At 35.5% G+C, this 15,678-nt stretch overlaps 2 protein-coding genes across 2 annotated transcripts in view; both read right to left on the minus strand.

Moving 5' to 3' along the window:
• The window catches only part of LOC114803653 (prolyl 4-hydroxylase subunit alpha-1), a 43,686-nt gene that overhangs the window by 2,378 nt on the left and 25,630 nt on the right, over positions 1-15,678 (minus strand). The window contains exons 2-3 of the mRNA XM_054225799.1: positions 11,831-12,094; positions 4-155 (exon numbers count right to left, since the gene is read on the minus strand). Of these exons, the coding sequence (XP_054081774.1) occupies positions 4-155; positions 11,831-12,045 (367 nt within the window). The 5' untranslated portion in view covers positions 12,046-12,094. The remainder of the gene's footprint in view (positions 1-3; positions 156-11,830; positions 12,095-15,678) is intronic.
• On the minus strand, positions 85-8,788 carry LOC105209433 (uncharacterized). The gene is made up of 2 exons (XM_029038549.2): positions 2,620-8,788; positions 85-2,537 (listed from the first exon to the last, which is right to left on the minus strand). Exons 1-2 carry the CDS (start codon positions 4,264-4,266, stop codon positions 2,202-2,204), a joined length of 1,983 nt encoding a protein of 660 aa, XP_028894382.2. The 5' UTR covers positions 4,267-8,788; the 3' UTR covers positions 85-2,201.

The raw sequence follows: 15,678 nt of genomic DNA on the forward strand, positions 1-15,678 counted from the left end.
TACCGACGCCTACATCATGCGCCATTAAATTCTCCACCTGCCGCCAGTCGGTAGTCAAACGTTTTGTCAGCAGATATGCGTTAATTGGATTCGAGACGTACGTCGACATATCTGTAGCTGCGTCTTCATGTTCTCTTTGGTATTCGCCAAGTTTACTGTAACAAATATATTAAAGAGTTATTTAAAATAAAGTAATCAAGAGACTTTAGTGTCAAAATAATAGATTTTATAGTGTTAGATCCAATTAAACGGTACTATACGAAGATAATTAGAAATATGAACGGCTTTTGGAAAGCTTTCAAGCATTTCTTGTAATATTAGACATACAAATCATTAATAGGAGGATTCTTTAAGATTTTTTTGAAAACCAATACTGAAAAGATTTTCATTTATTTCAGACTAAAATTTCACAAATTGATGTGTTTTAACACCATTTGTTGGGATTATTTACAATTTAAGATTGGGTTTTCTAAAATAATAATTTTTAATTTAAATTATTTCTGGAGTTTTAATACGGACACGTCAGTTTTGTTGATGAATATCGTGCTTGAATTGCTTCATTGTAGTAATGAAAATAGTCAGCAATTCTAGATCGGAAACTCAACAGACCATTCGTTCTTTTAGGAAGTCACCGTTTTCAACCACAGCATAGCACGTTTCCATGGACCTTATTGAAGAAATGAAAAATGTAAAAGTTATGACTAATACTGAAATCCCGTAGACCCCGTTAGATTCCATTTGTTGAGAGAACATTTCTTAGTGGCCCTTCCGAATACTCTATGAATGTCCATCACAATTTTTTTTAAACCATCCAGTCCACATCAGTTTCTATTTCTTTATTATTTTTACCAATTCGGATAGTTAGCAAAATACTAAAAAATGAGTTCCCGTACACAAAAATTGAATTACAATATCTTATCTGATGTCAGTCTTATATCCGGCCTCTTTTATATTTGAATTGATGATTTCAAAAAGGTCTCGCTAGTCATCTTATTATTTTTGACCTGTTTTCATCAAAACGGACAACTAGAGTTCCTCAGGCATCACATTTCATCTTCTTCTTGACTGGCGTAGACACCGCTTACGCGGTTATAGCCGATTCCAAAACAGCACGCCACGTATCCTTCCTTCTGGCAGTTTGGCGCCAATTGGTTATTTCATAGGTCTACATAAATACATCTCGGGAAACCGTCCCAACATAAAGTAGATGTTTCAGTTTCTGGATATCCAAAAACTGTCGAAGTCCTAAAATACAGTTATTACTTCAGCTCACTCAGGAACGAAATTTAGTCTCGTAGAATAAAGCTTTTCAGTTTCTGGAGCTCCGGAAACCATCGAAGCCATTAAATAAAGTATACTATTTCAGTTTCTTAGAAACCAAATTTAGACTTATATATATCTCAGGTAAAGGTATCTAAGGTAAAGGTAAATTGGTGACAAAAAATAATCTTTCATTCTTACATATACATATATGGCCTGTTTCTCAATCTAACCCAATTCGCATATATCTATCATATCCATAATTAACTTGTTTTGATTTCGAAAATCTTTATTATTATATTTTTTGTACAAATTTACATTAATTACAAATTAGTGAGATGCTATAAAAACCTGTTTGCTAGATACATATGTATATACACTTATATATATTTTATTTATTATAATTTATATATTATCTAATTTATCTCTATATATTATCTAACACTAATTATAAATACAAATATATAAATATATATTTTTGAACTTAGTACTTATTTTTTACTATACCTATAACTAAATTATTCTTAATTAAATAAACACTATAAACCTAACCTATAAACCTAACACTATTACAACCATATAACAGTACAACCATTTAAGTATGATAGGATTGTCTGCATAACTTACTGTACTAAAACTGGATTGTGTGTGCCTCTTTCGTCTATATAAATATGCAAGTATTTCAAAAGATATGTAGTTATTTACAGTCTTTTTTCGAACAGTGTATGTAGATGAACAACTTGTTCTACTTATTTTTGGTATTTTAGCCGTGGATATAATTTTTGCATTACATTTGTGAACTAAACTAAATAAACAACTAATAACTAAATAAAAAGTACGCAATAATGACATAAATATAAATTATATTAAACTAAATAAATATTATGAGATAAATAAGTACCTGAAAATTAAAAAAAAATCATAAATTTTGAAATAAATACTTAAGCCACATTAACGCGATTATCTGGCGGGGGTCTGTAGCACCAAAGTGAGCCAATCACGCCAAGGCCGATGAAGAAAATCGTGAATGTGGAAAGACCCAGTATAATGCCTGTGGTGACATCGTGCAGTGGCAGTCCTGGATACGGATCCAGCACGAGTATAACCACAAGACAACAACATTTAAGTAAACTGAAGACCGTTAACAGGATATACCCCGAGATGTAGCTACGATTCGGCAGCCATTCGCAATGACGTGAACGAAAACCGAGAAAACCGAGACCGACGCCACTGAAGGCGGACACCAAGCTGTACTGCAGATAAAAGGACTTGCCGAACTAAAGTGTGAAAGAAAAGGAGTTTAAGTTAATATGAGATACACGCACAAACACACAAAGAGGGGGAATAATAAACACTTACGTGTGCAATCATGTAGATAATGAGCGCCGAATTCATGCTGTTGCTGATCACCATCATGAGCGACACGATGGCTAGTGTGACTGTCGCATTGGCCACCTTTTGCGGATAGGGTGTAGTGGTGTTCGAGGACTTGCCGTGTATGCTGCTGCAGTCCTCCTCCGCTACTTCCGGATAAACTTTCGATTGGTGTGCTGTGATGCGTGGCGTTATTACCGCCATAGTGCGATCACCTTGCGTCTTCACCGATTCGTAGTGTAAACTCTGTGCCGTGCGTTCCACACGACGTTCAATAGGTGTATTGTAACACAATTGTTGTTGGCTGCGATAGTGGTATTTGGTGCGCTGCTGCTCTGGCGGTTGCTGGTTTTCCGGCAAACGTTCCATGGGCGACAGATTGCGTGGTGTTACGCTGCGCGGCAGTGGCGTTTTGCGTGGCGTCGATAGTAATTCGTGCAACATTTTGGTAGCCACTGGATTTTTCATAGGCGTACCAGGATAGGAGGTGTTGCCGCTCGGTGGTTGTGACGCAGCTGGCAGTTTCTGTGGTGTTGAGGTACGCATCGTTGCATTTCTTGGCGTTTTCATGGTATTGCCAATAAAGAAATTCTCACTGCGGTTCAAATCAGAGTTGCTCAAGCACGTCTCCTCCTCTTCATCCGCTGCGCCGAGCATATGGTCCGCCTCCTCCTCAGTTGGTATGACTGCATAGCGATGCGCACGTCCGTTGTGCATTTGTATGATCTCCTGATTGTCATCGACTAATTCCTCATCCTCCGCAGTGGGTACCATTTGGTAGCGTTGATTGCTATTCTTATCCACAATTAAAAAGGTTTTACTACCGAAATCGCTGGAGAAAGCATGCTTGATCTTCGGCGCCAATGGTTGTGGCTGCTTTGTAATCGGATGCGCGGATCTGGCACGCTCAAAGACTGGTGGTAGACTCGTGAAAGCCGTATCTGTGGTTTGACCATGAAATGAGTTGGGTTCCTCGTGAAAAGAGGCTGGTTCATCATCACTGTGCAAACGTCCATCAGAACCATAACAATCGAGGTTATCCTGAGATTTAGCATAGCGACGCAAAGTTGTTAGCGGTGCGCTTGGACCAGGCACGATTGCGTAACGGCTGTTATTATTATTACTAACGGCCGTAGGCAAATCCTCTAACGGCACGAGCGCGTAACGGCCGGAATTCGAGCGCGTTTCGAAATTCGCTGGCTCGGTAACGGCATTGAATTGGTTTGTACGCGCAGGCGTTGTAGAAGCTTGACTTTTTATGAAATGCTGTTGCGGTGTATGTTGGCTCTGACGTTGTAGCTGCTGCTGCTGTTGTTGTTGTTGTTGCTGTTGGTGGTTGTATTGGTGTTGATTTGGTTGTGTCGCTAGACGACTTAAGTGCACCCCCGGTATGGCTGTGGTCTTCTGGCGTTTCTGCGTGTTAACCGAACGCGTCGACATGCTTCGCTGAAGACGTAGGGGACCAACGCGTGCATTTGTCTGCGCCGTATGACCGCCATAAGAAATGTTCAAGCTGCGATTGTAGATCGCTTCGACGTGCTGTTGTTGCACCGAGTCCAATTCGATGCCGCGTGTCGGGTAAAATTCACTACCTTGACAAAATGCCGGATTCGTGTAATTGTGTTGCGACATTTTGGTTGGTTTATACGATCAGCGCGTTTCAAATTGCTTCGTTCTAATTGTTTTCAAAAGTTGTAGCACAAATTAAGGAAACTTCTTCCAGTTAATAGTTTTATTCACAGAACTTCTTGTAGGAGTTTTAGATATAACTCAATACGAACGGTTTACCGTTGAAGCATAATAATTGCAACTTTCCTTAACACTACCAGCACTTTCATATATATTTTTCACTATTTTTTAAACGTTTTTTAAATTATTTTCCAAAATTTTCTTGCTTCCACTCGCGACGACTTCTGCTGCACAACTGCTGATGTCTGAAGTCTGAAGAATGTCGGTAAAGTCGGAAGACCAACTGCCAAAAGTAGAAGCTACGAATTGCAACCCCGCTTGGGTTCCATAATAATATTGACATTTGTATGTGTATGTGTTTGCCTGTATATAACCACTCATGTGTGGCTGAAGCGTCAACGGCGACGCTCAGCTCCCCCTCTATAGATCGTGCCACAAGACTCAGTGCCAGTGCTGTGTATGTAATAATAATTGTGCTAAATAACACTGCGAGCCGGAGTTGAACCGCTGATTATCAAAGGTACATATAAACACACACACCAACATAATGTTTTGAACAATGCCATGGCATTTGCTTTGGCGCGCGCATATTCGTCTCAATTGGAAACATCTGCTCCTGCAACGGCTGCTTGCCTGCCAGCAGTCAGTTGACGTACGCCGCCAGTGGCACCAGCTAGGATCGAATCTTGGTGCCTACCAGCACAACTTTACACAAACGCACACATGCATACATACATACATGCATTTAATACAATGAAATAATTTTACTTAATAAGTTTCCACATCATTTCCGAGGGTTCTGAGGGTAGTTTTTAGTTAGTAAGGTATGCATTTTCTTCTAGCATTCCCCTTCATCACTCTTCCACCCCCGGCGCTTGCGTCGCCATGTGCAGGCTTTGTTTGCGCAAGCGCAGCCGGCGTTTATAAAAAGCGATTTTCATTGTCACCGCTAATGTTAATAGCGAGTACGAATAGGTTGTTGAAAAACGAGTTGGTTAGTAATTTTCAAGTAAAGTTGGTTCATGGCTTCTATGCGGTTAAAAATTCTTTATATTTGTATGTGGAAAAAGCAGTTTTTAAGCTCGATCAAATACTTGGAATTAGAAAACTTCTTTCTCTTGGATCGAGGTTTTTCGAGAATTATAGGTTCTTAAAAGTTCAGTCATCTTCGAAACATTAATGGATATTATTATAAGAGTATTTTTAATATCGGAGGATCACTCGGAGGACATTTTCATTCTGAGAAACTATCGCCAATGAAAAATAAAATTTTTGATTTTTTTCACAGCCAAATATATAGCTTAGTTATGGCAGTTATCGCTTGTACAGACGGACAGACATTTGGATTTGAAATCTTCGCTTCACCCTGATCACTTGGTATATATGTATAACCCTATATCTAACTCGTTTAGTTATAGGTGTTGGAAGTTAGATAGTCACAGAGCAACTTCAATCGGTAGAAGTCGTTTCTTAAAGATAATCATTTCAGGTGTGAGCTCTTTAAGCGGTCGTTGCTTTTTTATAAGTTTTTCAGAGAAAAAAAAAATATTTTTCATATTTTGACTCACTGAAATAACTCAAATTGAAACTAATGAAATGCCGTCTATTCACACATATCTCATATCTACATATGTAGGACCTGCTAAGTAGGCACAGTTCTTTGTACGACATGTATGTATATAGCTTATACATATGTATATAAATTAATCAGCGTAAAAAATAATAAAAAGTAATATATACAGATGATTATATTAACTCGTACATACACATAGCTGTACAAACACTCCGCCGCATATTTTGATTAAATTTCCCCTCTTTACAAAAAAACAAATTCGACCGTTACAATTTGTTGCTACAAACATGTATGATTGCGTGTTAACCCTCCATACGTTAAATTGTGTTTTTTTTAAGCGTCAGGATATTTTCAAATGCTATTCACTCGAGATATTCTATATTATTATTTGCAGTTTTCAACTTCCCTTAAGGGGTGGAAACGTGAATGTACATTTATATCCATAAAAGCATTTGAATAATATATGCATTTGTGTGGCAAATCATTCGAATAGTCGTTTCAAGCCGGCGCATTGTCAGGCAGTGATACCAAGCGCTTATTTAATCATCGTGCGCAGGCGCTACCATTGACGCTGACGCTGGCGCAGCCGCCAACACAGCTGAAGTGTCGAATTACTTACAGTTAATAAATGTCACATTAGCTGGTGGGGTGATGACAAACCCACAAATAAATCTGTGCTTAAACATACATAAATCGAATATTGTTTTTTTTATAGAAAGTGCGTTTTTGGTAAACTATACCTTGAGAAAGTTTTCGGAAATATCATTTAAATGTTTGGAACATTGGACTGTGATGCATTTAACATATGTACATGTATATAGATATTTAGGTTACTGACCCTTTTAATCGATCACTAACGCTTTACGTCAAAAGTCACAAATCTCAAGCGTTCCCACGATCCCACGCTTTCTTAATCGAATGGTTTGTAAATGACACCCATACACATATGTTTAATCTTTTGAATAATTTAAGTAATACAATACATACGAGGTATGTTCAAAAAATAACGGGAATTTTAAATTTTTCATATTGGGGTTTGAGAAGTGTTTCCACGATTGGAAGAAGCGCTGGTATCGAATGGAGACTGTTTTGAAGGCGACAACACCAATGTAGCCGAATAAATATTATATTCAAAAACAAAAATTCCCGTTATTTTTTGAACATACCTTAATATTGCCCTCAATTATTTTGAATTTTGAAGTAACATAAGCACCTTAAAATCCAATGTGGTACTTTGTTCGGAGGCACTTTATAAATCTTTAAATTTGCTAGTTCTAGTGGTAAGAAACGTAAGGCGGTATTAACACAGGATGGAAAGGAAGAAAAATGGAGTTGTATGGAGTCATATTCTTCTTCTTCTTGACTGGCGTAGACACCACTTACGCGGTTATAGCCGAGTCCAAAACAGCGCGCCACGTATCCCTCCTTCTGGCAGTTTGGCGCCAGTTGGTTATTCCAAGCGAAGCCAGGTCCCTCTCCACCTGGTCCTTCCATCGGAGTGGAAGTCTCCCTCTCCCTCGGCTTCCACCAGCGGGTACTGCATCGAATACTTTCAGAGCTGGAGCACGTTCATCCATTCGTACAACATGACCTAGCCAGTCATATGGTTGACATAAACATAATTTATCTAAATAAAAACAGAAACGCGAGAGAAATTGCTAGAGCTTATGTGGAGATCCACTAGTTAGTGACGATGGAGAAAAATGGGTGCCTCCTTTGGGTTAGAAACTCGGGGCGCTTTGTCGAGTCTTAATATCGAATCAAGGGGGATGATCTTGACTTCATAAAGGACTGTTTATCATAGTCTGAGTGTGTTTTCCCTCTGGGTAACAGCCATACAACCTAAGCTAAACTAACCATGGGTTAGATAGACCAAAGAGAGATGGACTTTGGATTCATTTGGAGTTATATGTATATCAAATTCGTGACTAATTTTGAAAACTTTTGGGGACAACGACCAAGCATTGTCTGCCTCAGGTTGTCAAAGGATAGCACGGTTTATATAATTTTTTAATAACACTTGAATTCTTCCGAAATTCGATACAAAATATGATTTGGAACCACATATGTATGTTTGTATATAACATCTGACCGATGAGCAAATCTTTCGCAATATTTCAAAGTTTATGCAGTCGCAGTCGACATAAATAAGCTGCTAAGCGCAACGAGTGCAGTTGTTGCCAATATGTGGCACGTACTAAGGAAATGTGCAACAATGAAGCAAAAGATTTTGGTTTTATTTGAGCGTTGCAGTTACTATGTATATGCATATACAAGTACAGATGTAAGCACTCAAATGCAAAGGTGTGATGAGATCAAGCAGCCGTTAGAAAAGCAGACCAAATCAAAGGCGACAGATATTGAAAAATAGACAAAGAGCAGCTATGCTGTGGCAGGAGGCACGCGCCAAAACTAGTTAGAGTTGCAACAACAAAAACAATCATTAAGCAAATAACAATGCATGTAGAAACAACTGCTGCGTTGCAACAACTACAAATGCAGAAACTCGAAGAACGCCGAAGGAGTCAGCGTGCAGAGGCAAGGAGAGCATATTGAAAAGGCATATTAACACAAACACATTGGAGCAGCAAGCAAGCAAGCAGGATCTGTAAGGATTCGAATGTAGTTTGTGAACAGCTGTCAGCTGCTTGCAGTTGATTTCCCCTCTTCTATCGGGTTTAATAATCTTGTCCTTGTTTTGTGTGTGCTTAATTGCAGCGCCAACAAAAGACTTTGGAGTATTGAAATATAAATACATACATACATATATGTTGAGGATATGTGCAACAGGAAATCTTTTATAAATGTGGAAGTGTTTGCGAGGCTACGTAAATACCCTGTAGGAAAAAAAAGATACAAAAAATATATAGTTGAGCAACTATTTTCCACCAATATTAACAGCTTGTGAAAGCCTTAACGTATTATGTACATATTTAATGAGATCAAGATCTATATAGAATAATAACTCATAATACCAGGATCTCAATAACTAAGGTAATGGAAATGTAATAATCAAAGAAATTAAGTCAACGATCTAACCGATCAGATAATTTGTCAGTGGCAATCTAATTTTCATCATATTCCTATATACATAGTATAGAAGTTTTGACGCATGCAGCAGTATGAAAAAGTTATACCGAGTGCGTCGAGAGCTAACCGGTAGTATCTAACTCTTTAATTTGCTATTGCAAATTTCCTGCAGGGTATTGTAGGAACACATTCATATTTGTTTTGAGTATTGTGATACAGAACGGATGTGGTAGATGCTTAACAGATTTCGCTTTAATAAATTAGGAAATGCCGTCTCCGAATGAACTGAGCATATTAAAATGCATTTCCTTTTGAATACTCAAGATCGAGATATCAACTAATATACTCTCCTTTGTTATTACCAAGAACGCATTTGAGCTTCGGAGGTTCGGCACAAATTAAAGTTGTAAATAAGCTTCGGTTGAGCCATGTTCTTATAAGGACATGGTTTAATATTTAACTTTTCGCAAGCTGGCAATAAAATTAATAAACTGCAAAAGAGTAATATTGTGTTATCCATCTTTGGATCAGTGATCAGGTGAGGATGGGTTAAGGAGTAGATCCCTGCAACAGCAGAGTATCTCACTGAGACAGATTCGACTGTCCTTTGTGACACCCGGATACTCCTGACGGATCTCTAAGACCCTTATGATACGAAAATGCGATTGGACTCTATTATAAAGTTATTAAGTCGGCTAGATGGGCCTTACAAAGCGACAGCAGCTGGAAGGATCGTTTTCGATCCACTGCGGGCCAGAAAGGATCAGTGGATCTATGGATCTTTCGAAACAACTCTTCCTAGCTCATAATTCTATGTCAATTCGATCGATGTTGGGATCGATAGTTTATGCTCTGTCTTAGTTTATTTTTGTTATTAAGTGAACAAGTAGTGCGAGAACGGTCTAAAATTTATATTGCATCCATCCTCCCATATATTACTATATGTATTGGTGACATGGAACGTAGAACACCTCAAAGATCGACCTGTTTCGAGTTGAAGATAGAATTAAAACAAGTAAGGAAGGGCTAAGTTCGGGTGCAACCGAACATTTTATACTCTCGCAATTTATTTATTTAACTTTATTTATATTATATAATACACAATTTGACCCACATATTCGTCATATATATTGTATAAAGTCCATTGAAAGTTGGAAACCATAATATTAGGTTAGAAGCACCGAGGTCCTCGTATTCGATATATGGGGCCTTAAAAACCTATGGTCCGATTTCGGCGATTTTTAGAATGGGGCTGCCACAGTATTAACATAGTATTTGTTCAAAGTTCTGGTATATAGGAAGTCGGCGTAGTTGTGAAGCGATTTGGCCTATTTTCACAACATATCATTGGGATGTAAAGAAACTATTACAAACCAAGTTTCATTGAAATCGGTCAAGTAGTTCCTTAGATATGGTTTTTGACCCATAAGTGGGCGACGCGACGCCCATTTTCCATTTTGTAAAAAAATCTGAGTGCAGCTTCCATCTGCCATTTCATACGTGAAATTTAGTATTTCTGACGTTTTTCGTTAGTGAGTTAACTCACTTTTGGTAATTTTCAACCTAACCTTTGTATGGGAAGTGGGCGTGGTTATTATCCAATTTCAACTATATTTATGGTGTGTGGTGGGGTACGTAAGAGAATCGACTGCAGAAAGTTTGGTTTATATAGCATCATTGGTTTACGAGATATATACAAATAACCGATTTGGGGGCGGGGCCATGCCCACTTCCCCAAAAAAATTACATCCAAATATGCCCCTTCCTAGTGCGATCCTTTATTCCAAATTTTACTTTATATCTTTATTTATGGCATACTTATGACACTTTATGTGTTTTTGGTTTTCATTTTCGAAAGCAACCCTCTCACTGTCCCAAGGAACATGTGTTCCAAGTTTCATTAAGATATCCCAATTTTCACTCAAGTTATCGCTTGCACGGTCGGACGGACAGACATCCTGATCATTTATATATATACATATATATATATATATAACCCCATAGCTAACTCTTTTATTTCTTGGTGACACAAACAACCGTTATGTGAACAAAACTATAATACTCTATGCAACACATTGCGAGAGTATAATAACTGAGTTTTATAATTTTTGTGGGTTGACTTGCATAACATGATTTTAAAGTGAAGTGGATGACGAGGTATGTAGGTGGGTGGTTCAGATTTCTATGTGCTTAGATTATAGCATTCCTGATTATATTGAGTCTATAAAAAGCTTTCGGAGATATTATGCTAAGTAACATTTCGCAAAGTACTATATTTCTTCTGATCATTTCTACACACCGGGTTTTCCTTATTTTGCTTTTGAAGTATCTTGAAAGCTAACGTCTAAATAGCTTTTCTATCTTTCAACCCAACATCAATCATAATTCACTTTTTTAAAGCATATGTCTGCTGTATACTACTCTAATTTTTTTTTATATGTATATTATATTTGCTATAAATATCTGAAATCTGTATAATTAATTACGCCATTAATTTGCCATAACTAAAACTTCGTCATACTCTGATCGCTTGTCTGTTTAACAAATTGTTTATAATTATAAAATAATTGTTAGCAGCGATTAGTAGATCCGAAAATATATGTATCTCATCATTTAAGCAATGTCATTGTCTATTATGACAGTTTAACCGTTTCGATAACTGTGTATGTTTGTATAGCAGGTGTCTCGTTGTTGAAGTTTTTATTATTTTATATGGTTAGCATGCAATTAATTATCACATTAAATTAATGATAGTGTCGAAAAATGAATCGTTTAGTTTTTTGCACTGATTTTTTTAAATCTTTTTTTTAGTTTTTAATATATATATATATATATATATATATATATATGTATGTATGTAAGATAAAGAATATAAAAACTGTATATCCATATTAGCATACTCACTTTTTGAGGTAGTCCAACTTTTGTTGTTGCACCTTAAGATAACCATTTAAATTAGTTATTAATACCGATTCAGTCTCAAGCAGTTCTTCCATTTCTGCCAACGCTGTGTACACCTCGGAATTGGTGCAACGGATCGTCAGTGTACAGATGACAAAACATATTGTCAAAAGCTTCGATAATTGTGTTATCGCCACGCCTCCTTGTTTGGGATACATTTCGGTGGTGGTGTGTAGAAATACGTGCTCTTAACGGTGTAAAGTCTTTCTGAAATGAGACCATAAATACGAATTTTAATGCATTTATTTTCGAATTTTGTGTGATTTTTTCTATACTAATGATGCTTAGCGCAAATCGTGCTTTTCATTTTCAAAGCTTTTGGCTTCATAAACACGATTTGTCGAGTTAAAACCTATAGAGTGATGGGGTATATATTGATGGTTGTAAATAAATTGCTTTAGTACTCAGCGATGTTTTTTAGACGTTAATGAGATTTCAAAATTTTACAATGATTGTACTTGCAATGCATTTAAAATAATTTATTAAAAAGATTATGGAAAATTTATACAGACGAGACATTCAACTTTTAATGCTTTGATTTTTATTTAAATTTTTTTTTGTTTAGACTAAAAATATTTAGACTGGTTTTGACGCTAATTGGTGTTTTGGTGAAAGCAAAAAATATTTAAATTTATACAATACATATGTATATATTTAGACTCTTATATGTATTCTTACGCATTAAAGAAATCATAAATGCATGCAAATAATTTTGTCCACACCCATCTAGAAATGTCTTTTGTTCCAATAATAATTTAAATGGCTCCAACAACGCTAAACCAACTTAAAAATTTATTATATAAAGAATATTCATTGACTGAAAACGCGTTTAATTAAAATCAATCTAGTTGACGCCAAATCAAAATGCTATAAAATAGCAATAAGCTAGACTCTAGACATTAGGGAGAAATAAAACAGCAAATTTCTCCTAGTTTAGTTGAAAATCTGGTACTTAAAGTTATAAAAATATCGAAAACAACTGCAAGTTATTTTTTTCTATAGTACATCAATAAATTCATGAAAACATCAATACTTTTGTACTCTTAACCCAATATTAAACTCGAGAGTCTTTGAAACACTCTGCTTCAAAATCCGTGAAAATGTGATTGTTGGAGAATAACGGAGAAATGATTTCAAGGGATAGTATAAAAGCACGGTACGGTTTCAAAGTGATACTACTAGCTTTTATAGACCCTAGATAGCGGTTTAACGAATCAAACAATATCCACCGTAGCCTAGGATTTTTGTTCCCTATTACCAAGGTTTTTTAAAATCATAATACGATACAAATATTTAAAAAATTAACTAACTAACTTCAAATTTATCATAAAGCTTTATCGCTATGTTCTATATTATGTTCTTAGCTTTACTTTAAGTTTTGCTCCATGGATTCATCCGTTTTAGCAATTACAGTAGAACTACTCTAACTCCAATCACCATTATACGCAAAAAATCTAGTTAGAGAGACTTCAAGTTAAGGAAGTTTGAGTTATGGAAGGAAATTCGTATGAAATTTGTTATGGAGATCTTCGTGTTATGGTTTTACTGTATTTATAACAATATACAAAACTTTTCTTCAACTGATCTTCAAGAAGTCTTTGCATCTATGCCCTTTCCCAAATCGTTAATTGGTTCCCTCAATGTTATGAGAAGAGGAGTTGCGAGTCGCGAATAATATATATGTGGGATAGAGATGGAGAGATGATACATATATCACCTTTATTTTACCAGATACGCCACTGTGGAAACTGCTGAGGCGACAACTACTTCAACCACCTTGTGTAATAAAATATAGCTAGGTCAACTAAAAAAAAGTTTAAAAAATATATTTTTTATTTATTCAGTGACTTAGAAATTCTTCATTTAATGAACTCACATAATTTTTTTTCGAGATTTTCAATAAAATTGCATTTTACATAATATTTATTTCGGGAAATAAAATGAAATCATTCAAAAAGTAATTAAATAATAAATAAATTTTAATGACAACTGCGGATAAATTTATCAAAGCATATAAATCGTATTAAACTTATTACAATGCAAACTAAGTGATTAGACGTTGACAATGGTTAAAGAAAATAAAATTTTACATTTTATAATTAAGTTGAATTAATTAAAAATGATTTTGGGAAACCCCGAATACGTGTAAAACTGTCCACATTTACTGCTTTGAGATATGTATATCTACAAACAGATATGTCGAATTGTTGATTTCTTTAAAGTAAATGAAAATTTAAAGGCTCTTAAACAGCTTAGAGATATAAATCTTCTTTAACTCAGGTAAATTAATCACATCAGTACTTCCAGCTGATTACTGAATGAAGTGAGCTATAATATTTAACATTATGAAGTTGCTTTTGTTGCTCTATTAAATAACTATAAAAGTGACAGCGCACTCTAATGGGGTATAAATTATAGCAAAGCAACGCTGTTGAAACTGCTATGCAAATAGATGTGACTCAGGAGATAAAAATTTAAATTTAAATTTTTGGAATAGAAATGTTTATAAGAAGTGGTTAAATCGCATAAAAACATATCGCTCATTTACTTGAATAGTGTCACAACTCAAAAAAGCCGATTTTTCAGGAGAGCGATTTAAAGTTTTTAATTGTCTCTCATTTAGCAAATATAGAAAAATTCCAACTGTTTATTGACAAATCTAGTGGCCTGTAATATATTAAATACAATGTTGAGCATAAATGGACCAAATAGAGTATACTAATGCTTTTTCTTGGGCATAAACCTGACCCATTTTGAATTGTGTCGTTATTTGTGAAAAATATAAATCAATTTCGCCGTCATAAGTCAAATGTGTCGTTTTTGTTCAAAAAAATCAATACGAAAAATTTAATTACTTTTCACCAATATCGTTGTAATATGAAATATGTCGTCCTTTCTGAAAAGAAAACCAAATTCACTCTATGACAATATGTGTTGTAACACAAAATATGTCTCTCTTTCAGATAAAAATCCATGCCTAATTCTGGCACAACTGAGAAGTGTCGTTATTGTAGTTAAAACATAATCCAACATAACAAGTTTAATAACGGCACATTCTTATTTCACGGTTTATTTTTCTACGCATCGGAATGAAATTTTTATACAATATGGACGCTGAAGTTGTGTACATTTCTGCATACTCAACTCAAAAATCGTGTTTTTTGAGTTGTGACACTATTCAAGTAAATGAGCGATATGCGTTCTAAATATGTAGAATTCTTCTACAAGCTTTCAGTCACGTAACACAAGCTTAACCATAATCATTCGCTTAAATCATTGACTTTCTAATACTCATATACGAATAAAACATTAATAGTGTAACTGTTCATCATTTCTAATCAAAGCGACGTATCTTGACTTAATAACATTTCTTTCTAAGAACTTATTCAACTGTCTTGTTCGATGTCAATGACTTGAATAAGTTGGTTTGGCTGTTTGAATATGGCTTTCTTGCATTCTCAATGATATGCTGTTGATCGGTATCATAAAAAAAGAATTTTACAGCATAATAAACTCTCTTCATTCTAAATTCTGATATACGGCTATTACCTTTAAACCTTATAATATATGTAAATATGTATGTGATACATTTTAATAGTTATAGTTATTTTTATGACTGATAGATTGATTGTAGGGAAGCATTTAGTATTTAAATAACTCTGAAAAGCTTTTTAGAACGATTGGTTTTTTTAATGAAGAATTCTTGATGTAAGATAATAAATGTTGCTTGTGGATTATTAAATAGCGGTTTTAAAATGAACTCGTTAAGGCAACAGGGAATTTAGTTAATT

This window comes from Zeugodacus cucurbitae, chromosome 2 (assembly GCF_028554725.1).
Source record: "Zeugodacus cucurbitae isolate PBARC_wt_2022May chromosome 2, idZeuCucr1.2, whole genome shotgun sequence".
Lineage (NCBI taxonomy): Eukaryota > Metazoa > Arthropoda > Insecta > Diptera > Tephritidae > Zeugodacus > Zeugodacus cucurbitae.